Source organism: Sinocyclocheilus grahami, unplaced genomic scaffold (genome assembly GCF_001515645.1).
Source record: "Sinocyclocheilus grahami isolate Dianchi unplaced genomic scaffold, SAMN03320097.WGS_v1.1 scaffold351.1, whole genome shotgun sequence".
NCBI lineage: Eukaryota > Metazoa > Chordata > Actinopteri > Cypriniformes > Cyprinidae > Sinocyclocheilus > Sinocyclocheilus grahami.
Genome location: NW_015505530.1, coordinates 898369 through 926321, shown reverse-complemented (window position 1 = coordinate 926321; position 27953 = coordinate 898369). Strand labels below are relative to the sequence as shown.

The window sequence follows — 27953 nt, the reverse complement described above, 5'->3', positions numbered from 1 at the left end:
TCCTGTTGCCTATTGCTCATACCATCTGGCTATGATCAATTATTAATTAGTTCACAAGCGGTAGAGCTGCAAAAATGGAAGCAATGGTTGGTCTTATTATTTATTTATCTTAACGTTCATCATGACTTTCTCAATTCTTTTAATTTTCTTTTATACTAAAAAATACAAACAAAACCACAATGTTTTAGATTGTCAGTGCTATTATATGATGAGGAAAAGGCATTTACCATCAAATAGGTTATTAAAAGGAAACGTGAGTACTGGTTTTCAAAGAAACACTTAGCAATATTGGAAAAGCAACATAGTTTAAGAACACTTCACTGCTACCTTTGAAAAGAAGCTGGACTTATTAAATTCTCGTCCTTGAGGATTTTCAGGAAATTACTTTTGATAGTCAATAACACAATTGAGTAAACTGCACACACATTAGCATTAATAATTGATGTTGAATTATGTATTATCACAAAGTAGTGATTTAATTATTCATGATGTGACACCCTGGTGACAAAGCAGAGCCAGATAATGTCAAAAGTCTTGCCTGATGAAACAGTCCAGCTTGGCATTTGCATTGTTTGGTGACAATAATAAACGCTTTGTTCAAAATATGTGTAAAAATATGGTATTATATAAATTGAACTTTAATTGAAAATTAGATTATTATAATATATACAAATAAGGTTAGAGAAAATTAAGTTTGACCAGGCCGCAATATTATTAATTAGCTGGTGTGGCATCATCTCCATATAACAAGCAGAATTACTATTACTCATAACATGACATTAAGTGCGAAACAAATGAAAATTCTCATTTCACACAACACATGCAAACAGATGGAAGAATGCACTGAATCTACAACAAAATATACTGAAAATAACTGTACATGTGCTCCATACTCAAACTAGTTAAAATTAGTTGTGCTGTTTTTAATGCCAGATTTTATACATTTGGATGAACTATACAGGTACATCTAAAGTTTAGATAAGTCTTGCATATAAAATATTATTAAATAAAGATTAAAAATGTATACACTCTAAAAAATGCTGGGTTAAATACAACACAGCGCTGGGTAAAATATGGACAACCCCAGTGGTTGGGTTAAATGTTTTACCCAACCTTCTGGGTAGTTTTATTTAACTTAACTATTGTTTAAAAATGACTGTATGACTGGCTTAAAATAAACCCAAGACGGGTTGTAAATGTAAAATCAGACACATAATTACAAGAGGAATCAGCAATAATCAAAAGGTGAACATTTATTAATAAGCAATTAAAAATGTAAAAAATTGGCTTATCAATTATTGAACTTATTAATAAATGTTCATTTATTTAACATATAAATACATGTTAATTTCGAATCTATTTTGGGTTAATTTATAGTATTTTTTAATCAGTATAGTCGAGTTAAATAAAACTTCCCAGAAGGTTGGGTTAAACATTTAACCCAACATAAAGATGAAACATAATGTCTAAACTTAAATATTAAATCAGAAATCCTCTCTAAATATTTAATTATGCAAAGCAGAACTAATTAAGATCACGTGGCACCTGATAAAGTCCTACGTTATGACTGATTAGGGGAGCACACCTATTGTGCTTTTTTAAATTTATGTATTTTTATCACTCTTCTGTCATCAAACAGAGATCACCTGGTCCGGCTCATAACCCTACAGGTCTCAAAAAAGGGTAAAGACGCAGTGCTTCTAAATCCTGTCTTCACAGCGCCCTCTAGATTGACAGATTGAACACTATCGTCATTTTTTCCAGCAAACAACATGATGTGAAGGCGAGTGGCTGATGGACTTTTCACCAATATGCATATTGGATACGTATTAATTTATACATTTAACCTTAGTATTTTACGTGAAAATGTATCATTTACATGTATGGGCCTTATAGTAGCCTATGTAGACTTGCATACACTAAATCTAAATGTTTCAAAATATTATATAAATGTTCACTCTTTTTTACCTACAGATCCACAAAATGTATTCGAAGGTTTTTTCTCTTTTTTCCCCTGTGCTGATACATTTTCTATTGAATTGTTGAAGGGCTTGTCTCTTTTTTAATAGCCAGTAGCCATTTGTTTACATCACAGCGATGAACGTAGCTACTTGCTAGTGCTGGTCAGGAGTAGGGGCGGGACATGGTCATTCTAGAGAGCTTTTGATTGGACAAAATGAGTGAGTTCAGGATGAGTCACTTCTTATTTTAACTTTATTTTCCCGGGAGAGTTATTTTAAATGACATTTAAAAAAAAAAATGTTTTTCTTCTTTATTATACATTTTGGCTAGGGATGCACCGAAATGAAAATTCTGGGCCGAAACCGAAAATTCTTAGAAATAGAGTTAGAAAATAGTTAGAAATAGAGTTTAATAGCAAGCGAAATATGCTTATCTTGCAATGATTTGAAGTGATTAGAAATGTTATAAAAATGTGAACTCATGAACTAGGCAATGTGTCAAACCCAGGCAAGACGCTGGTCATAACAAACTTTTTACATTTTTTAGTTTTTAAATATCCAAACCTAAAACATGTTTGCTCCATATGTGACCTGTCGTCCTCAGTATGTTTCTCTCAGACAATAGAAATACTATTGTAAATGCACATTGCATCGGCTGATAAAGATGTCTCCACTTTGAGAAAACCCAAGGGAAAAATCAATTTAGACACTGTTGCTGTTGTTAATCTTTTTTTTCTTTTCCAAAATGAATTCCCGCACAGCAAGCAAACAAAGAAACAAATGGCCTGTGATGGTTTTAAGTAATTTAGAGTTATTGTAGTAGCCTAGTATTTTTAGAAGATTGTTCGTAACATTCATTGCACGTGGATTATTGATTATTCAGTCCAGTAATTCATTCTATTATGAGAAGCATTGTTACATCAAATTAACTGGAGAGAGGCCAAGCAAGCCTAAAAAACCCTAAACTAAACTAAATAATGACACAAATCAATTGTTTCAAATTTTGTTTGAATGAAGTCATCTCCAACGATGCTGGCTGTGTTAGAGCACCATGAGACCTCTGACGGACATTCAGCTGTATGTATTTACCCGTTACTGGGTCATAAAATGTCTTTGTCTTAACCGGTAGTGGTACATCCACCATGAAGTACTGCCCTGAGTTTGGGTCTTGCAAAAGCTTTCTCTGTGTCACGGGGAAAGGTTGGGCGACTATACTGTGTGCTGGGGGGGGTGTAATTTGGCTGGATGTCATACTGTGAAAGAGGAGGTGAGGCTTGTACTGCTAGATGTGTTGACAGTGTGTCTGAAGGTGAAGAGGGCACACCAGAGACATTTCTGATTGATTTGGACTCTAGCTGTTCTTGGTTTTCAGGTGCCATCTTGGGGGTCTCTGCCTTTTTCATACGCCTCGTTGTAAGTCTTTGTGCTCGCCGAAGAGCTTTTTCAGATTTTGTGGGCACCGCTGGAGGTTTTCCGAATGGCCTCATATCACTACAGGCTGATTCTGGTCTTTCATAGCAGGATGACTCTGGTCTTTCGTAGCAGGCGGACGCAGGCCTTTGGTATGTGTCTCTGTAACTTTCATGCTTGGGCATGAAGGCTACACTTATGTTGGCCACATCTGTGAGGCTTGCTGTACAGTTCTCCATATCCTCTGACATTGTGCTGATGACAGAACGAGTTTCTTCTTCCTCAAAATGTTGGCTCCTTCTCTGATGGCTCTTTGATTGTTTTGTTGCATATTCTGCTGAGGGCAAGTTATTGTGGAGTGTCTCTTTCAATTTATGGAACCAATGGGCAGCAATAGTCAGTTCATGGTTGACTGGAGGGTTAGCAGACTCTTTGGGGTGAATTTCATCTTCTTTCTCTGATCCGCTCAAGTGTTCCTTTGGGGAGCCAATCCTGAAGTCTTCAGATAATGACCTGTGAAAACATGGCTTGACGGTTTTGGTCACAGAAGATGTTCTGATGGTATTATCCTTCACTCTGAACATGACGGGCTTCCCCATGGCTGGAGAAGAAGAGTTGGATCGCGGTCCTATTGCATGAACTTTACCATAGTCTATTAGACTTTGCAAAAATGAGTCGTCTTTTTTTTCTTTCTCTGATTTTTCAGCTGAGTCTGTGTTTTGAGACATTTTGAGACATGGAGGAGGTGGTTCAGGTGCTTCTTTTGGCTTGATTTCAGTGTCAAGTGCATTCACTGTGTAATATTTTAGTTCTTCCATTTCTTCTCCAGGTGGTGATGTCATATTTATTAGGTTGTCTGCTGCTTTTACAGTGCCAGACGATGAAAAGTTTGCAAGAGATTCTTGTCTTCCATAATGAGAAAGATTGCCCTTTTCAGTTGTTTTGTCATGAGTCATTTGTCTTGATCTGCTTATTGTACAGCCGGCTTGCAATGGTACAACTTGGGGATTCTTGGACTGATAAATTGTGTTCCCTTCTCTTCTGTTTGGATGCTCCATGAAAGTTGGTTTAGTGTTTGATTCCTTTTGATTCGTTAGATCCCTTGGTTTGGTGCCCATTGATGCAGCTTCGTCTTGTGAACCTGAAGCTACCAGTGATAAAGGTTTTAGTTGAACTGTACTGGGAATCAAGTGGTTTTGTTTTTGAGGTAACATCTCTTTATCTGTTTGTTTTTTAAGTTGTGATGTTTTTTGCTTGAGATTTTGACATTTCTCCATTGAAATGACATCTCTTTTAGATCCTCCCCCTATATCCGACACATTTCCATATAAATCTTTATGAGTTCTTAAAACTGGCTGATCATAACTGTTGTAGAAGTCAGTTTTAGGGAATAAATCAATCTCTTTTGTATCGTCTTCAGCAGAGATAACTTTCAATCTAGCATAATCTGCAATAGCTGATATTTCTGGTCTAGTCACCTTCTTGTTCCTCTGAGTAGGCTCTGGTTTGGACAATGTCCCTTCTTTTCTTGTGTCCTGTTGACTTAACTGAGCATGCTCTTGTTCATATCGTGCACTTCCTTTTGTTTCTTGCTGATACTGGTTTGTATCAGTCTGATCACCCTGTTTTGTCTCAGAAGCTTCAACATTTCTTTCTTTCTTCCCTCTGAGGCTGCTTCTGTTTTCATTAAGTTTCAAATCACCATCATTTTGACCACTCAGACTTAATACAGGGTCTTTCTTTCTTTTGTCACTGTTCAGTGTGGGTTGTTTATTATCATAGATTTTTATATCTTGAGTCTCAGCTGCTTCTAATTTACTTGGACTGTCTTTCTTAAGTGGTGTGATTTCTTTTCCAACATCATATGTATTTTTGCATGTCATTTCAATGTGCCCTTTCATATTATCCACAGTTTTGGGTTCATTTTGGACTGTAAGGGGCTTAACTGGTAAGTTATTTTGTAAAGTCTCTGTAAAGTCTTTTTCACCCACCAATTCAGTCACGACAGCTCCTTTCTTTCCTTTCAGATTTTTCTTCTTTGTCACTTCATGTTGGTTTTTGTGACCTGCCATGAATTCCTTGTTTGATGATACTTCCGCTGTAGACACTTTTATGTACTCTAAGTGAATTTTTGGGACTTCAAAACAGGCCTGGTCTTGTTTTACAACAGTACACACATCCTCACCAATACTGCTAACTTTATCCCTATAATTATTAACATGTGTGGCAGTGCCATCTTTTAAAACCATCTTCATCCTGTTTATAATTTCATTACTCGTGTTAAATTCAACTTGTAACTTCTCTTGTGACTTTTTCTCCCCTTCTTTCTCATCCTCCTTTACATTCTTTTGCAGAGTTTGAGCATGTTTGTCTGAGACAGATTCTTGTTTCATAGCCATTACAGGATCCTTTTGTTTTGCCTCATGCAAAGTTTTCTCAACCTTTAAGTTAAATGTTTCTGTTCCATGTATTTTATTCTTTTGAGACGTAAATGTATCAGTATCATTAAACAATTTGTCTTCACCTTCCACCTTTTCAGACTTCTTTTTAGATTGGGGTATCATCCTTTCAGGAATTGTACTTTCAATGAGTTTAGTGTTGACTGGATCCTTTGCCACGGATGAAATGGGTGCCTTTAAAACCTCAGTCTTTGTTGGTCTTGTTGATTCATCTGTTGTTGTAGGTTGTTTAGCCGTCAGGGATACATTCTCAGTTTTCTTTGGGGACACTCTAGAATTAGATACAACATAAATATTTCCTGTCATTTGCAGTGGTTCATTTTTAGACTGCTCCACAGCAGCAATAATCTTACTTTTAAGATGTACATACGCTTCCTCAACTCTGGGTGTGTTTTTCTCCAATCCCAAGAGATAATTTTTATTCAAACCACTGTTTGATTTTGTAGTTTCAGTGCTTGTAATATGCAAGTCTTCTTTGATTATATCAGCAGGTTTAGTCACAGCTTTTTCAGAGGAAGTATACTGACTCTGGCTACTTTCATACATATTTTCTTTCTGATCATGCTGAACTGTTTGTTTTTCATTATGCTGTGCAGGTGGATTATGGGAAGTGTAGTTCTCTCTGTAGGTCTTGACTGTGGCTGTCAAATGACCTGACATCGATTCACCTGATGACATTTCATGACTTTGCTTTGCCGATTCCTTATTAGTGTTTATATTCTCTGAGCTTGTCATAATTATTTGTTTATCTTCTGAGATTCTGGATGGCTGGTAGTTTTTATGGACATTATTTTTCATATTTGCCACTGTTGCCCTTCTGTCCTGAGTAGACGTTTTTTCTTTCATCTCATTATCATCAGCTGGATGTTTGTCATTCAGCCTTTCTATAGCAAAAGGTTTGTATTTTACATTCCCCTCCTTCTTTTCTGGGACTGCATTCTGATTATCTTCAAAATTAAGAGGTTGTATTTCTGTTGATGGTGGAGATCTATTCTTGGGATGATTGTTGTGCAATTTAATTTGTTCTTTGTACTGGGTTACACTGGAATAAGTGATATCTTCAAACAAATGATTCAGCTTGTCTGCTGTGATTTCCTTCTTTACAGAATTACCTTCTTGGCCATCATTATTGATAGTCCCTCCTGCTTTTGTTGCATTTCTCGCAAGAATGCCTTGTTTGGAAAGTCCCTTTTAATTGCTGATATTTCCTTTTGAGCATGTGCTTTCAATTTCGACGTCAGTATTTCTTGTTTAATTTGGCTTCTTTCCTTGTAAGAAAGCACTCTTGTTGTGACCATGTCAGTATCTTTACTCATTGTACTGTCTTTTCTGTAAGTGCTAATATTTGTTTCATTTATATTTTGAAAATCCTTTCTCACATAGCCAGGTGATGGACTTGTAATGTCCTGCAATTTGTAGCCTTGTTGCTCTTTTACAGGCTCTGTTATGGTTAGTTTTTCAGCTGTATCATATTTAATTTGATTTTGTGGGTTTTCTGTTTTAGCCAAAACAAATGTATTATCTCTTAACCTCATTGCTTGCTCATTATCTCTAATGGCAAGAATATCATTTATGCTGAACCTGTTTTCTTGTTTAGTTGGTAAACTTGTATTATTTTGATGTGAGGTATCAATGTTTGGGATGACTGAATCTTTATCTTGCAAAGCAGGATTTGGTGCACCATTATTGGTGGAAAACTCCTTTTGATGTATGTGTAGTGTACTTGAAGATGTATTGGAGATTTTATAACTCTTGGCACCAGTTTGCTCAAACATCTCTGATTGTTTCTGTGTCCATACACTTTCCTTAGTGTGTCTATCTTCACTTGTTGATGACATGTGCCACTGTTTGTTAGGCTCATACCTGTATGGCTGATAAGAGTACAATCCTTCATTCTCTTTACCTTTATAGTAATGAGCTCTCTGATCAAATCTATTTTGTGTCACCATGGTGTTAAAAGAAGAAATTTGCTCTGGTACTCCTTTAACAAAATCATTGTTGACACTGAAGCTTTGTAAACCACCATGAACTTCTGTTAGAGGAAATGTTTTGGTCTGGAGACAGTTTTTTGGTATTCCGTATGATTCAGTAGGCTTTGAAAATGTGCTTAATTCGTTGTCATGTATAGATTTTTCACTGTAAGATGTTTTCCTGGGTGATATTGTGTCTTCCCTGACCTCTTTCTCCTCCTCCTTTGTAAGTCGACCAAGTTTAATGTCTTCATTCACTTTTTGCATGTACGTTTCCTTTCGGACAGAATAGCTGTCATTGGCAAAATATTGCTTAGCGGTGGCCTTTCTCTGTTTGTCCATCTCAATCAGTGCTGCTATTTCTCCTCTAAATGGCTGTGATTCAGATCTTCTGTCTGTTTCCTTGACTGAACCAATCTGGTCCCATGAACATTTTTCTTTTACAGCATTGTTTTGACTGTATTCAATAAATGTTTTTCTTCCAAAGTCCTTTCTTTGTTTTAGATCATTTTGACTTGCGTTATCACTCTGGCCGTAAAGCTCTGATGTCTGAGCAGGCAGAGAATGGGTGGGTGGGTAAGCCTTTGGAAGCACATTTGCTATTTCTGGCCTAGCAGGAATAAAAGTACCATTGAGGTCTTTTAATTGACCTTCTGATGTCAGAGAGCTTTTATCCTGTGCTGAAAGATAGTGTGTTGAGAGCTCTGTGTTAGCCAGTGGATCTGTGCTGGGAGAGTGACCCTCTGAACTTCCACGGAACAATTTGTAATTAGCGACTCTGTCCTGAATTTGAGGTGAAGTTAATGTAAAATTATCATATGATCCAAAGTCACCTGTATAATCTTTAGGGGTGATAGGAGCTGCACTGGGCTCTTGAATTAGGTTACATGAGGCCCGTGCATCCATTCCAATCAAATTCTCCTGAGCAGTTTCTTGGGATACAAAAATATCTGAAAATCTGGATTCTCGGCCCTCCAGCTTTGAGGTCTGCTTATTTCGATCTGTTATTTCTAGCCCTTTAAATCTAGTGGGACTGTACGTACTCTTGACTCTTTTTCGGTTATCTTTGAGGTTGAATAGCAGACTTGAAGCTTTAGATTTGTAGCTGTCACGCAGATGTTTGACATCAGTCTGAAGTTTAGGGTCAGTTTCACCCTGGGAAGAATAATCAGAAACAGAAGGTGTGTGTGCAAACTGCAGGATCTCAGACGTCTCTGTTTCTTGTCTTGTGTGAATAACTGGTGTGAGGAGCTGAGTGATATTGAATGGCGTCACACTGCTAGGCAGGTTGCTCTCAACCACTATCTCGTGTGTAACTTTGTTATTTCTAAACAAATTTGAATCCGGCCTACATGTTCTCTCATTAGTAGGTGAGACTGTGGAGGGCCGGTTGCCTGGAAGTTTGTTCCTTACTAAGTTATTGCTTTTTTTCCAAGGTGGATAGTTGGAAGCCATTTCAGATTCGCACCTCTTCTCAATTGCGGAGGCTTTCTGGACAACTGTGGACCTGGAGCGCTGGCTGGCCACAACATCCTGAATTTGTCTCTGATTGAAGCTCCTACTTTCAGATGGAGAGTTTGGAATTCTGTGGTTGTCTTTCAGCTCTTTGTACATGGGAGAATCATACCACCGTGGGAATTCGCTAGCCGACATAAACCCTGACACATTTGTACTTTGGAATGAGAACCTGTTGTACTCTTCCCAAAGCTGGAAGGGACTAAATTCACTATGGAAAAAACTGTTTGTAGAGTTCAGTGTCTTGAACTTACTTTTCGAAGATTTCATCAGGACAGTTGTGTCCATCTGCGCCACTGTGGCAGCCACGTCAGATGCAACATGGGAGAATCATACCACCGTGGGAATTCGCTAGCCGACATAAACCCTAACACATTTGTACTTTGGAATGAGAACCTGTTGTACTCTTCCCAAAGCTGGAAGGGACTAAATTCACTATGGAAAAAACTGTTTGTAGAGTTCAGTGTCTTGAACTTACTTTTCGAAGATTTCATCAGGACAGTTGTGTCCATCTGCGCCACTGTGGCAGCCACGTCAGATGCGTAAAAATGGTTTCTGTAAGATTGAAAGGGGCCTGACTTAAAATTCTGATGATATCCTGAAGAGAACTTCATATCCTGAAGATCCTGAAGTTCTCTTTGGATGCTTAGCATAGCTGATTTGTCCCATGATTCACTGCCAAAGTCTCTATACCTATCCCTTGCCAGAATAACGTCACATGTCCCGTTGTCATGGTAACACTCCCCTGAACTAAAGGCTTTGATTAGAGATGACACCCTGGATGTGCTCCTGCTCTGCTGCCATGGCACCTCCTTGGAGCCATTGTTCATATAAGACAAGCTTCCCTCTCTGAAAGCCTGTTCCTGGTGGGTTACATCCACATAGGAATGCTGGAATGTCGAGGCCATCTCTGACTGTACTTCTGCTTCCCCATATTGCTGAATGCTGTATGACAATGCTTCGTGGGAGATTGTCTTTTGCTGGGTTTCATCTGCAAATGCCTTGTGTCGTTCAGTAGGAGATGAGAATAATTCTGAGTCATTGTAAATGGCCTCCTCTCCGATGCACAGGCTCCTGAAGGCACGATCGGTGAGGTTGCTCACCTCCCTGTCTGTGTCGTCCATAAAGCTGCCGCTGCTGGATGTGTCACTGAGGCCATCTGAGTATTTGCGGTGGCCCTGCATGCTTCCCCGCTGGCCTGCGTGGCGCTTTTCCAGGGAGCTCATTTCAAGCGCTCACTCTCATGGGCACGGCGCAGTTGTCCCTGTCAGTCTTCAGATGGCTGATGCAGGGTGTCTTGCATTTAAGTAGTTCACCTTCTAAAAGGTGATCAAAATGCCTTCCTTTCCTGCAAAAGTACCAGAGATGTCATAAACTTGCAGTTCACTGTAGTTTCGACAAAGGTCTTGCAAATCGCACTGCTAGTCTTTGACCTTTAAATATGATCATTTGTGAGTTGAGCTGCACCTTTGCCTTGTATCCTGCATATTCATATCATGTGAAGTATATTTAGAGAAGGAAACTGCTTCCCATTCTTACACAGGATCACATATTAACCTTCTCTGACACTTGCTTACATGCTAAAATGGGTCCCACTGGAACACCCTGCACATGGAGTTCATATGGTAGTAGTGGTAGAATTACAGAAGTATTTGGTTCTAGCATTACATCCAATTTTAGATCATTTAAATGTTAGTATGTTTTGAAGTAATTAGAACTGTTCATTTTATGCATTTTGACTTTACATATTACAAAACGGCATGTTTACAGTTGTGAAAATTTAATAAATATAATTAAATATGGATTCTTTTAATATTTCACCTTTTATGCAGAGCAGTATTCAGTACAACAAATGTAATGGCAATTATTTCAAGACTCTTTGCTAATTTCTGGGGAATAGCTATAAATAGCCTACTTCCCCCACAGCAGTGTGGTTAATTTAAAACTTTTTTTAATTTAAAAATAAATTTAAAAATAAATTCCCCTGATGCTTTGAAACATGCAAGACATTTTGGTGAGAATACCTCTGGAATGTCTTTTCCTTTGTGTTGATCTAGTATATGCAAGTATGTAGAAGTATGAATGTGTAGACACACACACACACACACACACACGTATATGTGTATATACACACACTGATTTTAATTATAATTATTATTACTTTGAGTTGAAGTGTTGTCTGTATGATTAATAAACATTAAAGTTTTCAGTCTAATCTTTATGATATTTGTTTGAGGCTGATTCGGATAGTCTTTTAACTCTTTTATTCTTGTCCCTGCCTGTCCTGCATTCACAGAGCAGTTTGGACATTACAGATGCTACTTTAATACAGGGCTGTAACCACAACAGACACATCCTCTTAATATTCAGAATAATGCTCAACCAATATTTTTTTTTTCAATGATAGATTCTTAAACATTTACATTTATTTATTTTTACATTTGGATACATCCTTGCTTAGTAGTATGAAAACATAATAATAATAAATAGTAGTTAGGGTTACACTGTCTGCATGTACATTGTTTTATTAAAGATAATAAAAACTTAAAAGCATAATTTCAATGGAAATATATCATACTTTGCGTCATGAATCAACTGAAACTTAACATTGCAATTTCTTTTATTGCTGTAAATACATATTTTGGATTATGGTACTCATACCCACAAATAATAACATATTTATTATTAATAATTACATATTTCTATAAACTATATAATAAAGACATTTTAGTTAGATTTTAACACCTTGCATAAACTATCCACATTACATTCTGTACACAAGTGTGCTTTTTTTCTTACCTTTTGCTCTTATATCGCATTTTTTAGTGGAGAATTGTTTTCATGCTTTAGAAAGAAGCTATTCCTCCTTCAGTGCGTATGTGCAGCAAAAAAATCTCTTCAACAATGCTCTCCTTAAAGTTGACAAAGTGCAGATGTAAAGGCCACTTTGTACAAGGGCCCTGGTGGGGCTAAAGCAACGAGGGTTCCGAAGCAGAAACACGCTGAAATAGCAGTGGCATCAGGCAGAGATGAACGAGCTGGAAACATGGGGCGATGGCTTGAGACAGTACATTTGCATAAACTATCCACATTACATTCTGTACACAAGTGTGCTTTTTTTCTTACCTTTTGCTCTTATATCGCATTTTTTAGTGGAGAATTGTTTTCATGCTTTAGAAAGAAGCTATTCCTCATCTGTTGCATATGTGCAGCAAAAAAATCTCTTCAACAATGCTCTCCTTAAAGTTGACAAAGTGCAGATGTAAAGGCCACTTTGTACAAGGGCCCTGGTGGGGCTAAAGCAACGAGGGTTCCGAAGCAGAAACACGCTGAAATAGCAGTGGCATCAGGCAGAGATGAACGAGCTGGAAACATGGGGCGATGGCTTGAGACAGTACATGTATTGGAATAACCATGTGGTGTCAAGTGTCAAGCAGATGAAAAAAAAAATCCCAAGCCTGTAATTCTGTTGTTCCATGTCAGGCCTTAATAATCAAAATTACATTGGAGCACCACTGAAATGTATAATGCCAGGAGAAAAATCTGTTGTTTGTGGCATAACATGCATCCACTTGTGGAGTTGTTGTGGTGGATAGCACGTATCTAACCAGATGAACATGTGCCCATGGTGTAAAAATAGCTTCTTGCTTCACATACAAGTGTTACTTTCTTCTTTTGGCTGAACTGTGCCCACAGACTTGTCAACAGATGATATCTGACCCCTTTTGGGGATTTTAAGTGTTAAACATGTCTTTTACCCCAATTTTTTTTTACCACAGTCAGCCCAGTAACTGAGTTATTAAAGTCTAAGAAAATTGAATAAACTGGACAGTCTCTGTTGCCAATTACCTTAATATAAGGGGGTAATAAAAGGGTCAAAATAGGAGGGGTATTTTTTGAGCCAGCTCCTCCCCCTTTCAGTCAATCCATTTTCAAATGTCCCCCTGATGTCAAGCTATCTCACACCAGTCTTCATTTTGCAGCCAGGTACTGCTATAATAGGACATGGGTGCAGTGAGCTCTTTCCCAGGAGGCTGCACCAGAGGGCCTGGTGTGTAAAGGTGATGGACACTCCCATGTGGAGCGGCAGGGCTGCCCTCACTCTTCTTTAGAGCTCTGTTGCTAAGCTCTCATCAGAGCTGTTTCTCCCTCACTCACTACTTCCTCAACACTCACAGCTGTAGTTTACAGCACTGCCTGATACTGAGCAATTCATTATCCTCAGCTGAACAAGATGACATGTTATGACCACAATAACACGAGTCTAACAGCTGAAAACATGAGTGATGGTTACAATATAACAATTCAGAAATCCATAATTTTTGTTGTCATAAACGTTTTTGCATTCATTTGTGCAATCATGAAAATTCTGATCATGAAAAATAATGTTTTTTACACTGCAAGAAACTTTTTCTAGTAGAAAATTCTAAACATCTATAAAATAAGTTTTACATCAGAAGCAATATTCCATCTTATAGATTTTTTTTTTCAGTTTAATTTGCATAGCGTCCTAGAAGTAAAGGTTAAGTTTCACAGTATAAATATATAAACTGCTTGTTTGAGTAGTCAAAAACAGCAACATTCAACCAGTATAGTGTGAGTTCAGGACTGGACTATCTGTTTAACTAACCAGTGGCAGACACAAGAGTATTTAATCATTTTGTAATTTTTTTTAATGACATTAAAGGTGCAGTAGGAGAAATTTGGAAAATGCTAACTTTAGCCTGCAAACCTTCCACCCTCCCTGCAATCGCTGTCCAAAGCCACACCCCCTGAACGCATATACGCTCACAGACCAGAATACCAGAGACAACATTACTACAACAGACTACATCACCAGTTCCCAATTCCAGCCCATATTCCGAAGTGAAGTAAACTTTGACGGATTTCCCCTGCTCAGGGAGGAGAGAGCAATGAACACTGTATAGGGATCATATCGATCGGAACACAATTCATGCACGTAGCTCACTTCTATCGAGCTAAATGTAGCTTTACATCTATGGGGGTTGGGACGCCTACACACTACAGCCTCACGTGTGAGCCACATCTCTGGGTGGAACCGGCGTAAACTAGTGTTTTTCCTGGATGCCTCACCAGAGCCAATCACCAGCACTTGATTTAGGCACATCAAGCATGCTGCACACTTACTGGCTTACTGAAACCCTTAGGTATCGAAATCTGGTATGACATTTGGTACGAACGACAAGACATTTTTCGATACTCGATAGTATCGAGTCAATTCGGTCTGTGCCTAAAAAGTATCGAGCTCAATACCCAGCCCTAGTCATGGAGTTGTTGTATCTTAATTGAAATGACAGTTGTTTTTAAACTCTGTGTGTATCAAAGGTGAATAATTAACACTGTCAATAAGCACAGTCACTGAAAGTACTTAGGCCATCAAGTATTAGAATTACGTCACTGCTCCCCAGCTCATTTACAAAATGCCGCTGAGAGAAAATAACGCATAGCTCTTCTTATGGCGCCTGTAATGTTCTCGGATATTGATTGTATCAAGGATATTAGCTGGTCTTTGACTTAATTAGCCACCGCCCCCATCTGAATAAAGCTTGAGCTAAATGACTCCCTCCTGAGGGGTCTGCTCTGTCTCTTTTTATTAAAACCACAGTCATTTGAATGAATATGTCAATAGATAGAGAAGAAACTGAATTGTGATGAATTCTGAGTGACAAATGCTTACGGCATTTTTTTATTTTAATTCAAATGTTATGGGCTTTTTTAAAATGCTGATCCACTGGGCCTACTACAGTATTTCAGTAGTTCACAACTAATAAGCCTGGTTTCAAACTATGATCGCTAACATCCAAAGATCATGATTCAAGAGTTTTTTTATTCCCAGAAAATTGTCACGGTTTACCAATACTGGAGAACAGCAACAGGCTATAATATGTAAATAATCTAGGTCATTAAACAGTCCTATTTCCTCGCTGGGTCTTTTTTTGAGTGCCACAATGCTGGTCCTCTGCATATCCAGTGGTATAATTATAAAACCAATTAACTGAGAATAATTTGCCCTAATGGCAGAGCCAATAAACAAACAAACTGAGCGAGTGATTTAATGGAAGGGTGTCTTTGTGTTGCTTTGTTGCCTTGCGAGTGGCCCAAATGAGTTTAACAAGAGCTCCCTCGAGATGCTACATGTACCAGAGATATGAGAGAGCATCTCCTTTTGATTTCCCCTGGTCCTCGACTCCCATTAAAAACTTTGAGGCATCTGTAGAGGTCGGTCAAGCACCTTACTGTACCCAGCACTGACCAAGCCGGAGATGCCCATAGTAGAGACTGGACAGGAAGGCTCCTGTATTAGCTGTTGGTGATAAGATGTTGTTGATGTGATGTGTGTGTTATTGTGCCGTCTCTCCCGCTGACTCCTGTATTACATTAACAAGCCACTTACTGATTGACTGAGAGCTTCTCTCCATGAGCCCTTTTAATCTACTCTGATATGAAATGCATGACTTCGCTGCAGGAGTCAGGTCTACGGGTGGGCAATGTCTTAAACTGTAATTGAATAAGTGAAAGAATCACTGTGTATTACATTATCAAAGGGTAAACCTTTTTATTGGCACACACACGCACCAGTTTATACACATTTGCTGCAAAATGTAATCCAAAACACAAGCTTCCAGACTGAACAAAGTGAACCATTTTATATCTTCTTGAACTATAAAAGCCATATACAGTATATAACTATAAAATGGATCTCATATTTGCATATGCGCAGATGTGAGTTGGTTCCATGTGAGAGGATCTGGCATCTTCTGTGTAATAGCCACATGGAGTCAGTGTAGAGTCCTGATAGCAGGAATTAATGTGGTATTCAAAATGAATTGAGTTGTCCTTGCATTTTGCTGGCATGATTAACTGGTTAATTAGAATAGACAAAACAGGTGTTTTGCAAAGAAAAACCTGATAAATGAGCTTGAAAAAAAAATACTAGTTTTAACTCCAGAAGTGATGTCAATACTGTTTGCTATATTGTCTAATGCTTTTTGGAATAGCCTCGCTTATACTGCTATTTCTGCAGCATACAGTATGTACAGTAAGCCTATGCATGCATCAATACAGTATTCCACAATGCAGCATTTACATTTCCAATATGGTAAAGGAACCAGCTGTGATTTTGAACGTTTCTTGACTCATTATTGATGTAACAGTAACTGTACTTCTTTTCAGGATGATAACTGGATGCTAATTCCATTTCACATTTAATAAAAAAAAAAAACACAAAACAAAAAAACAATATAGCCAATTTAGTAAATGCATGATAGTATTCCATTTTGAATGTAGTCAAAGATGTCAAATACAGTCCTTTTTTCCTAGTTGTAATCAGTGAGTTGGAGGCAGTCCTGAAAGATAAGTGGTGGCATTTTTAGAGAATTGTTTATACATAGAATTCCTACTTGTTTAGACTGCTGAGACTCTTATCATGTGGCTTGTGCTATGCAAAAAATCTTTGAAAAATAGGAAACATCTGATTTATGAGAGTGACTGATTCCATCATATCAAAGTTTACTAATAACTGCCATTTCCATGGCAGTTGCTTGTTTAGTTGAGTTCAACATGTTTCATGTATTAATGTAGACTGTGAAATTCACAACAGGCTTTGTCTCCAGGCAGCATATTACAACATGTTGTATAGGCCCTATGCAATCAATTCTTCCTTGATCCGAAAAATGGAAAGATTTTTTCCAAACAATACAGAGTTAAAGACAAAAGTATTGCACTCGCAGGGCACGTGTTAAGCTGTAGTCCTATACTTTGTTGCTATATATTAGCACATTGTGTAATTCTACTCCTCTTGGCAGCAGTTGTCAGGAGAAACCACTAGCTCTGCACATTACCCTACCCAATAAACCATTATGCTTCAAACCACGAGATGGGTGGACAAGAAATGTGTGCTGAAGACAGAAAACTATTTACAACTCCAGACAGAGTACATATTTTTAAGAGTCATATTTTTAAAAGTCAATGTTTGGTCAGTTTGTTACACAAAGCTTTTATATATTTTGTATAAATTATGTATAGTGCATGAGTTTTTCAGACTACAGTACTGTGCCCTTTTTAAAGCTTAAAATCCTCAGTCACAATCATTGTAATTGCATGGAAGAAATAAACTACTCTACGTAACATTAAAATATCTTCGTGTTTACCAGAAGAAAGAAAGTCATGAGTTTGGATCAACATTAATCTTCATTTTTGGGTAAACAATTCGTTTAAGCTTTGTGAGAGTCCACCGCACTCATTATCTAACATAAGGATGTAAACGCTACGAAGACCTGGCTACTTCTCCTACTTTCATATGCTGTAGGTCCAGCTGAAATTTTGTGCTGCTTCCAAAGATTCCCTCAGGAAATGACATTTCCTACGTACTTTTAACTGGCAGCGGGAGTGATTACAGGATAGATAGAGAAAAAGAAAAAGAGAGCGGGTGAAAAAAGAAAGACTGGGAAAGGAGGGGTGTTTCTAACTGGGAACAGAGCATGCACTGTTCAGATTACACACACACACACACACACACACACACTGAGAAGGAGAAAGAGAAAGAAAAGGAGAGAAAATCCCAGGGACTCCATTCTTTTCTTGACGTTAGTTGGGTTTATGGAGCCTACAGGTCTGCAAAATGAAGCTCTCTGCTTTTGCGATAGTTCTCCTGACTAGGGCTTTTATTGGAGGTAAGACTGTTTATGTTGGCCTATTAATATGCAATGACGAAACAACTTGCAAAATAGCTTTCAGGGGGTACATGATCAGTGAGATGATTTTTCAGACAACAGCTTCCCATTTGTTACACATGTAACTGCAGCGTTCATCTGCATAAAACTATTTTGCATGCTAAAAAAAAAAGTAAGTAAACAAAACTTTTCTACTTTTATTCACTTACCTCATTTTACATTAAATATATGTATTTTTCTTCAGTACATAAACATATTGCAAAATGTTGCATTGTTCAGAACAGTCTAGACATTTCCAGGTCAGGGATTTATTCAAAAATATTATTGTGGGCTTTTTGTTTATGTCCAAATCTCTCTTGTGATGTGGTTTTTACATTGAAAACAGAGCCCTAGTTGACCCCTGAGGGACTCAAATAATTGGGACACAACATAAACACGACAAAGGCTTTTAACAGCTGGATACAATCTTGTTGTTGCGTTCCCTGCTCTGTCCTGTAGTTCAAGAAGGCAGACAAATGTTTTCCACCTGTAGTTTTTGTTTGGCACGGCATGTTAAACCCAGATACATTCAGATATTTGGTCCAGAAAAGGAGATAACAATATATATATATATATATATATATATATATATATATATGCTACAGTACACTCTTAAAAATAAAGGTGCTTCACGATGCCATAGAAGAACCTTTTTGTCTAAATGGTTCTATAAAGAACCTTTAACATCTGAAGAACCTTTCTGTTTCACAAAAGGATCTTTGTGGTGAAAAAATGTTCTTCAGATTATAAAAAGGTAAGAAAGAGATGGTTCTTTAAAGAACCTTTGACTGAATGGTTCTTTGTGGAACCAAAAATGGTTCTTCTATGGCATCGCTGTGAAGAACCTTTTGAAGCACCTTTATTTTTAAGATAGAGAGAGAAAGAGAGGACGCCTATGGCAATTAAATCTTAAAATCAGAATACATTTCTATAATTGTTTATATAACTTAAATGTTTAATTACTACAGATTTTACTGTATGCAATTATCTTTTTGAGGTATAAAAAGTACTATAGGAAAACAATAAATATTTGTATACATTTAACATTTCTGAAAAATAAATGTGCAATTTGTTAATCTCTTAGGTTTTCTTTTTATGATTAAAATCTATTTTATTTCTCTTTTGCCTGCGCATTTAAATCATGATAGGCAATTACTTTCTTGGATTTTTTTATATTTTATCATTAAATCAGATATACTGTATTTAATATAATACATCTGCAGCTATTACACATCAGCAGCAACAAAACAGAGGAAGTCTAAACATGTTTTTATTCTTTTTTACTGTTTTTCCCAGAGCTGAGTGAAGCTTTAAACGTGACCGTCAACCCTGGGCCAGTCAGCATGTGTATGGAGGGAGACAATATCACTTTGTCCTGCTTAGTGTCTCAGAGAAAGAGAAGCAGCAGTGTCCTGGTGCTACGCTGGCTCTACTTCCCTACCCCTGAAGACGAGCACCTCGTGGTCAGAATGGGCATGAAGAAGACCAAATATTACGGCAACTACAGCAAGCACTTTCCCCAGACCAGGTTCTACCTGTGGGAAGAAATGGATGGACAGATCTATCGTATGCTGATCCTGAATGTGTCCCTGGAGGATGAGGGCAACTATACCTGTAAAGTGCAAGAAATACGGAAGCACAGAAACAAGTGGAGGGCCTCGTCGAATGGAACAGGAAGCATGGAATTACGAGGTAACTTAAGGATTTTTAAAGCTGTCTCTTAAATGATGTACAATACACTATGTACCTTCTAGTATATGACATCTTAAGGCTATTATCGTCTGAAATGAAGCAGTTTGTTTGTTTGTTTTGTTTCTCTAAATGGAAACATTTGCCTTTTTCAGTTGATTTATCAAGTGCGCATCCTCTCATTTTGGTATTGCCATTAGCTTTAGCATGTTAGCTAACCTGAACCCAAAGCATACTTCCGACTTTACCTCATTTTTCAGTGTGAACACACTACTTTGCACTACTTATACTAATAAATGGCATAGAACAGTGCAGATATATGCAAAATGCAAATGACAAAATTCACAATGTAAAAGCTTTTTATGCAAGTAAGCAATCTGGAGTATAAAACTAACATTTAATTCATGAACTAGTCACTAGCGCCAGCAAACACTGTGGTTAAGTTGGATGTGGTGGAAGAGTGATGTCTTGCCACGGTCAGGGCTAACCACACAACAGCTGTTTCCTCCAGTTCACTAATCCTTCAGTTCATCCAGCACAGGGTCAATTCCAATTCCACAATTGGTGACAAAGTTCATTGTTAGCTATTTGTAAACCTCTATTACAGAGGGGATGGTCTGTCTTTTCAGAACATCACAAAAGAGTGACTATATCAGATTCACATAGTGACATTACTCCATGTCAACAGTTCAAAGCCCAAATCCAAATAGTTTTTGAATGGTCCATAAAATTTCAAATAATCAATGAGAAAATGAGGCATAAACGTTCCCATTTCTCGCATTGTAGCCTTTTCTTACATGCTAGCTTCAGTGCATTTGTAAGTTTCAGGGTTTGACCTTCCACATATATATATACATCATTTCCACTATAAAAGGGTTCTGAACCAAAACAAACAGACCATGAGGCTGTTAACGAGAGCAACCTGTGGGGACAGGGAGAGGAGACTTGGCAAGGATGCAACTGAAAACATTTACTCTGGCTGAATTATGAGTTTTCCTATGGTGCTCGGACAGGTCCCCTCAGCGTCCATTGGATGAATCATCTGCCTGATAAATGGCAATTGCCTGATGCTAGCGACAATAAAGAGAACAAAGAAGTATTAGTTGCATGCACTTGAAGTGACAGTTCACTCAAAAATAAGCATTCTGTCATCATTTACTTAATTTCGGCCAAAGACTTTCTTGCTGCTGTAGAACACAAAAGGAGATTCTGAAGTACATACTAGAGCTTTCAGTCTTTTAAAAATCATTTTGCGTGATCAATAGACTAAAATGTAAGTTATTCACTGAAAATCTTCACCTTCAACTTGAGAACTGGATCAGTCCATGAATAAGTCAGCCTGATTTTGAGAACTGGATCAAGTCATTTGAAAAGATACGTTTTGTTCTCTCAAGGGTGTGCCAGTGAGAACTAGGGCAGATGTAAAGATTTTCAGTGAATAATAAATTACATTTCAATATGTTCCTCACACAAAGCTTTTATAGGTTTCAGAAGGCTTGGAATACAGTGCACAAGTCATATTTCTTATTTTATCTTCCACTGAAGAAAGATGGGTTTGGAACAACATGAGAGTGAGTGAATAATGACAATTTCATTCTTGGATGAACTATTTATTTAAAGTAGCTCAATAATTTATAAAGTACAAAAAGTTATTTACAGTTATGCTGTTAATTACAAAAAAAAAGATTTACAGTTATGCTACATCATTGGCTATGAAAAACCACTGCATCTAAAAGATTTCTTTGTATAACTGATAAAATAAAAAAAAACAAAGTTATAAGTGTATTTTAGAAGTTATAATTCGCGGTATATTTAAGCAGGGTTTGTTTAGAAAAGAGATAAATGCAGTAAAAATACTTTTTTAAAAACCATTCCATAAAGTGCATATGTAGCTGATGATTTATTTGAAGAAAAACATCAGCATATATTTCACAGACATAAAGATGTGGTTTTGAAGGAATAAAAGCAACAGAATATTATTGCAGGGGTTAGACAACCACAGATACCCCACTTAACTGAATCTGAGAAACAAGAAAAAAGAAAAAAACAAATAAGGAAGGAAATGGAGGTAGTAGGTTGACTTAAACAGGGGAATTTGTCTCGTGAAAGATACAACAAAACAATGTCAACCAGCTGAGATACCCCATAAACCGACCAAAGCAGGACCACAGTGCGGGGTTAACCACTTCAACCAACTTTACAGCCACCGGGTCGGCCTGAAAATGAATGAATGCTTTTCCAAAACAAAAGCGGCACACAAACATATACTGTTCCCCACCCGTTTGACTTTGGAAGTAGTGTGCCCTTTGTTCTCAAATGTTATTGCACAATGTGTCTGCAGATCTGAAAATGTCTGCAGACTTGAAAGAAAATGCAGATCAGATGTGTATGTGACGGGGCTGACGAGACATGAGACGTGTGGATCCATCTGCAGGCTTTATTAAAGAGACGTGGTAAACAGGCAGGGTCAAACAATGGCAAACAGGTATATGGCAGGCAAAACACAAGAATAGTCCCAGGGCTAGCGTAGGTCATCGATCGGCAGACAGAATCACAGGGGCGAGACGAGAGGGAAAAATCCAGGAAAACAGGCAAAGATCAGAAACCGCGAAAACCGGCAAGGCAAGGCAAAACAAGGAAAACACAGATTCTCGGAATGGGGTACGGGCTAAACAATACTCAGCAGAGAATGGCAATTTGAGGGGGTGTTATATAGTGAGTGAGGTGATAAGAAACAGCTGTGTGCAATGAGTGCAATCAGTGCAGTGTGCAAACGGTGCAATGAATGATGGGATATGTAGTCCGGGGTGCTATGCAACAGTTTGTGTTGTGCGAGAGTCAATGTAATGGAAAGGGGGACCTCTGGTGGTGAATGAACAGAAGTCCAAGGACAGGATTCGTGACAGTGTAAATGTATACCTGCTGCAGATTTAGTCAGTACTAATATAGTGCATGTGAGAGGAGACGCACAACAGGATCCGTTAGGACTCAGAACACAGAAAGAAGGGTGCTAAGAAGTACTTTAATATGCTGCTGATCAAGGCTTATGTAGGTGTTTTTGGAAGGGTTTCTTTAGAGCTCAGCCCTTGTGATTTTCACTGCTCTAGTAATTAACAATGGGAATTTTAAATTTTAAATACTTTCTCCTAACTGAATATGTAGAGATTTCCATTTGTAGATTGATTTACCTTCTTGAACTCTTCTTCAACATCTTAACCTTCCCAACACAGCAACACAGCAATGGTGTTGGTTTGGGGGCAGAAAATTCTTGGCTGGCCTATGGCAAATGGAGGAAGTGTTCAGGAAACTTCCTGAAAACAGTTGTTTTTTTTGTTGTTGTTGTTTTTTGTTGTGATGATAGTGGCACAAAAATTACAGTTTTAAGAGAGTGAGAACCTTTATTGTGTTTCATCATACAATGATCTAAATTTTATTCAGCTAATTTGACATTTTAACTAAATATCAAACAATTATTTTTGAAAGTAATTCTGTCCAGCATTACTCTCAACATCTGTAAGCAATTTTCCCTGACCTGACATGTTTTAAAAAATGCCATGCAGTAAGCATTTTAAAGAAGAAAAATTAATGAAAGAATGAGAGAAAATATGATTTTCCATATATTCTCAAAAATCTGAATTTTGTTTCCAGGTAAACAAATGTGAACAGTATGTAGTAGACTAAGTTATTTAAACATTGATGTAATGCATGCTGTATGTATTAATAGCTGTTTATGAGCTTTCTGTGATAGATTTATTAAAGCCACATTTCTCAGGGTCAAAGGTTAAATATTTTTAAGAGGACTCTAACACAAATTCCTTTTAATCTAAATGTCCTTGCCTGGTCATATTGAAGCCTCATCAAGCACAACCCTGCAAAAAATCTGCACGGAATACAAGATGTTGGGGAGAATGACCAGGTTGAGCCTTGAGTCAAATATGCAACAATGTTAATACATTTCATTATCGTGTTTTTCCCCTAAACTTAGAATGTAAAATTGCAATACAAATGTTAAGCATAATAAAATCCACAACAACTGAAAAAAAAAACGGACCTAACACCGTGTCTACACCGGACGTGACAGCTAAAGTCTATCTACACTGGACGCGAAGTGACCGTTGAAAATCATTTGAAATTTGTGTCAGTACGTCATAAATAGAACACCGCAGCAGTTTACTGTCGGGAATTTGTCGTGCCGCACCGCACCGCATCCAGTGTAGACAGCATAATAGGTTCTATTGTGTTTTGTCACATCGCGCCGCTCGCGTCCGGTGTAGACACGGTGTAACCCCAAAGGCCAATAAAAGCAGTTCTCATAAAATGTTTCTTCCTTTAATAAAATTATTTTTAAACATTTGACCTTTTTCTATTTTTACTTTTCATACTTTTGTCTCTTTTAATGTTTTCAGTACATCATATAGCGAGCACAGGAAAAGCTGATGTCATATGCCGCATGTTTGAAGGTATGCTGTTACCTCATTATTTTAATAAAATAAGGCAACATGTTGTTTATTGCAGTCTGGAGTCTCTGTCACTGATCGAGTGGATAGGATCACAGCTTACAGTGTTGGACAGACTTTGGCGAGTGTGTTACATTTCCTCCTTTCTGGTGGAGAAAGACCAAACCAAATTCAACCAAGTGTAAACCAAGTGTGCTCACAGCGTTTGGTTTATATTTGTGGTCAGCTCTTCCCAAGCTTATACTGGAATTGTGTGTGTAAATTATAGTTTTAATTCCATTTCTGTTAAAAACAAAACAAAAAAAGATAACTGATATATCACTTTTCAAGAAAGTTTTTATTTGTTGTCTGCCAGGTCAGTGCGTGTTGTAATTTAGTGTTTACAGCACATTGTTTTGCTGTGATCTTTCTCAGATTTGTATCTTTGTGCTGTGCTCATCTGCTCTATTGGTCTGGTCTGTATGCTTGTCTTTGCCATGACTATCACATGTCAGCACCTGCAGCACAAACGAAGACTACGAGGTGATGAGCTTTTTTAACATCATTTATCATTTACATGATGACACGTTTAAAAATACAGTGTCATCAAAGCAAAATGCATTTCAAAATATATAAAAAACGATTGTATTCTTATTGTATGATTCTGTTTCTTTTTACTACACACATATTATTTATTTATGTTTTATGCTTGTTCAATTATCTCTATCTAGCCAGTTATTACCTTGTGAAGTGTCCAGAAAACAGGTAAACCAATGCAAAATGATTTATCACTGCTTTACTGTTATTATTGATTCTTAGACTGATTCTAAGAATAACATCATTGCGTTTTATATATCCAGCTCGGGAGAGACAGTAACCAGTGTGTGCAGCTCCTCTCCTGCAATGCACAGAAAAGAGAGACGACACAAACCACAGCTCAGAGACGTCACTGAACCACTACCACCACCACAGATACCAGCTAAAGGTACATAACAGACTGAAACCCTTACATTAAAACACCAAATCAAAAATGACTGGGTTATCAAAATGTTGGGTAACACTGTACATGAAGGTTCAATTCAGTTAGCTAGTTAATATACATTAGTTATTTTGAACCATGAATGAGCATTTATTGCATTTAATAATATAGGTTAATGGTAATTTATGAATATACTATTGTTCATTATTATTATTTAAAATACATGAATGAATTGTTATTTACATTGAAATTATATAGAGCAAAGTTAATAAATGCTTTAAATTATTTAATGTTAGCAAATGTTGAACCCTTAAATGTATCACACAATTTTTGGTGTTTTTCTTTTTCTTTCTTTCTCTCTCTCATTCTTCTTTTTTTTCTAGCACCTGTACCAAGAAAGCCGCGTAGGACCAAACTTTTAAAGGCACAACCTACAAAAATGGTAGGAATGCTAACTTTTATTGAACTCATTTTACATAAGAGCATTCTTTTCTTTCATACTAAAGCAGTAAAAAGATTACTTTATGCTCATAGGGTTAATAATAATAATAATAATCTTTTTATTCACAATTTTATAATATTTGCATCAAACGACACACTATTTTTAGCCTCTCAATTGAATTTTCACAGACTAGAAACATGCAAGAGGGAAATAATGTGGCTTTCTCATTGAGCTTTATGTTCGCCACAGTTATTGCTATACCAACCTCCATTTATGGGTGTTATAATTTTATTTACAATTATTACTTTCCAAAGCGTGATTATTTGTTTAACATGCTTGAGTCTTATTAGATTAGTTTCCAGGGAAATCATCACCAAAATGCAGAAAAGCAGCAAAAAAACAGAAAATGTTTTACGGTCCAGCATTGTATTGTGAAATCCAGTTGTAATCTGGTTGGTCAATGATGACAAGCTTTATAGACTCTTCTAGCAGAACACAGACTTCCTTAAATAAGTGTGACTGGCAGGGGATCGGAGAACATTTATATGTCTATCCTGCTGTTCTGTCCACTTGCTTGTTTGCATTCTATTTTAGAAGTACTTCCTTTGACCATCTGAAATATATGTTTATCAGATGAAGTGGCTGTTCCGACATACTTGAGACTCTTAGTTAGAACCGTCTATGAACAATCCTAAAATTATACCTATAATTTCATGTTGTTCTGACCCCACATTCCCCAGAGAAACTCCTCTTTTAGACCTCTGACCATATACTGTAGTTTTCATATATCTGAAATACCCTGTTCTCTTCTCGTCTTCAAGCCAAGGTTGGTAGAGGACAGCCTGACATATGCAGAGCTGGAGCTGGTGAAACCGAAGCCTGAGCTGAAAACAGACTTGACTGGATGTGCACAAATTGAGCCTAAAACACAATGCACGGGGACTGTATATGCCCAAATACTCTTTGTGGAGAAGCAAGTGTAAATATTAGAGTTTCATATCACAATTATTTATAAGATTAAAATATTTTTACCTACATACTGATGTTCTGTTATTTCACGTGTACTAGTATTTCTAGTATAAAATCTGTAGTACAACAGCAGCGTTTTGCTTCTACTAAATACTGAGCAAAGGGTCTGAATACTTAGGACCATGTGATATTTCAGTTTTTCTTTTTTAATAAATCTGCAAAAATGTCAACAATTCTGTGTTTTTCTGTCAATATGGGGTGCTGTGTGTACATTAATGAGGAAAAAATTAACATAAATGATTTTAGCAAATGGCTGCAATATAACAAAGAGTGAAAAATTTAAGGGGGTCTGAATACTTTCCGTACCCACTGTATATGGGCACATTTAAGTACCTATGATTTTGAGACCCTTTTTTTAGCCTAAAAAGTAAGGGTTGCATTATGGATTTAACTCCAAACATGTGGAATTTGATGATGCAATTTTGTAAAGTATGTAACAATTTTATTTTTTGCTATGTTGTATAAAATAAAGATTACTCCTCTTAAAGCAGAGGATGCGCAAAAGAGCACATTGATTTATTGTCTCATTCTTGAACGTTTAAACAGGTCATCATTGTGTTGTTTATTGAAGCATATCAAAGAACATTTAACCCTCTGATATAACCAGAATAAGACCTGTAAGATCAGTTACCTTGTTTGTTGTAGTTTACTTTCCATAACTAAAAATACATATGCCAGCTATAGTGCATTAAAGGGCAAGTTATTTCAATGGGAATTTCAATTTAACTTGCCTTTGACTATTTAAAAAAAAAAGTATAATGCATTTTTACAATTACATTTTAAGCAACATACATAATACTTTTCTATTTATGCATATAATGCAATTTATGTAATAAATTGTGTAATATTTTCTGATTCAGGGGCGATCATAATTTGTTACTTTACAATTTATTAATCTTGGTTGATTAATCATTTTAAAAAGACAATGCTATTGGTTATCTACAAATAGGCATTTATCTTTAACAGCTAAAACCTGTTATCTACACAATTAGGTTTAGACAAGATGAGTGCAAGTGCACAGCTATTATAAGCATAAAGTCACTGATTCAATGCACATTATGATGTCTCAGTTCGTCTTGACCTCTCTTATCGTCCGTTCTTGAGTTTAGTCTGTCTCTATCTCTCTCTCCGTTTCTCCCACACACAGCTAAGAGCCAGTGACTGTGATGAACCCGTTAATGGTTACATTTATTAAAATCATACTAATTGTAATCATGCTTAATAATTAGCTTTACAGTGCATTATAATTGGGTTAGGCTACAAGATGGTTCTGCCTAGGTGCTATAATTTATTTGATTTAATTATTCAGAGGAGCCCAAATGGTTTGACAT

General features: G+C 37.1%; 3 protein-coding genes across 4 annotated transcripts; 1 reads left to right on the top strand and 2 right to left on the bottom strand.

The window, feature by feature from the left end:
* The first annotated feature begins 1724 nt into the window (after positions 1-1724).
* LOC107548636 (V-set and transmembrane domain-containing protein 4-like) lies at positions 1725-26586 on the top strand. Of its 2 annotated transcripts, none has more exons than XM_016229407.1 (8): positions 1725-1783; positions 19344-19739; positions 24143-24196; positions 24608-24715; positions 24904-24937; positions 25033-25157; positions 25535-25593; positions 26415-26586. In XM_016229407.1, exons 2-8 carry the CDS (start codon positions 19391-19393, stop codon positions 26574-26576), a joined length of 891 nt encoding a protein of 296 aa, XP_016084893.1. In that variant the 5' UTR covers positions 1725-1783; positions 19344-19390; the 3' UTR covers positions 26577-26586. The 2 variants fall into 2 exon arrangements, with proteins under 2 accessions (XP_016084893.1, XP_016084892.1); XM_016229406.1 differs by lacking the exon at positions 1725-1783 and adding an exon at positions 17870-18008.
* On the bottom strand, positions 3080-6136 carry LOC107548608 (uncharacterized). The gene has a single exon (XM_016229361.1). The coding sequence runs from the start codon at positions 6134-6136 to the stop codon at positions 3080-3082; it is 3057 nt and encodes a 1018-aa protein (XP_016084847.1).
* Positions 6931-9528, bottom strand: LOC107548607 (uncharacterized). Its single transcript, XM_016229360.1, has one exon. It carries the CDS (start codon positions 9451-9453, stop codon positions 6931-6933), a length of 2523 nt encoding a protein of 840 aa, XP_016084846.1. The 5' UTR covers positions 9454-9528.
* Positions 26587-27953: the final 1367 nt, after the last annotated feature.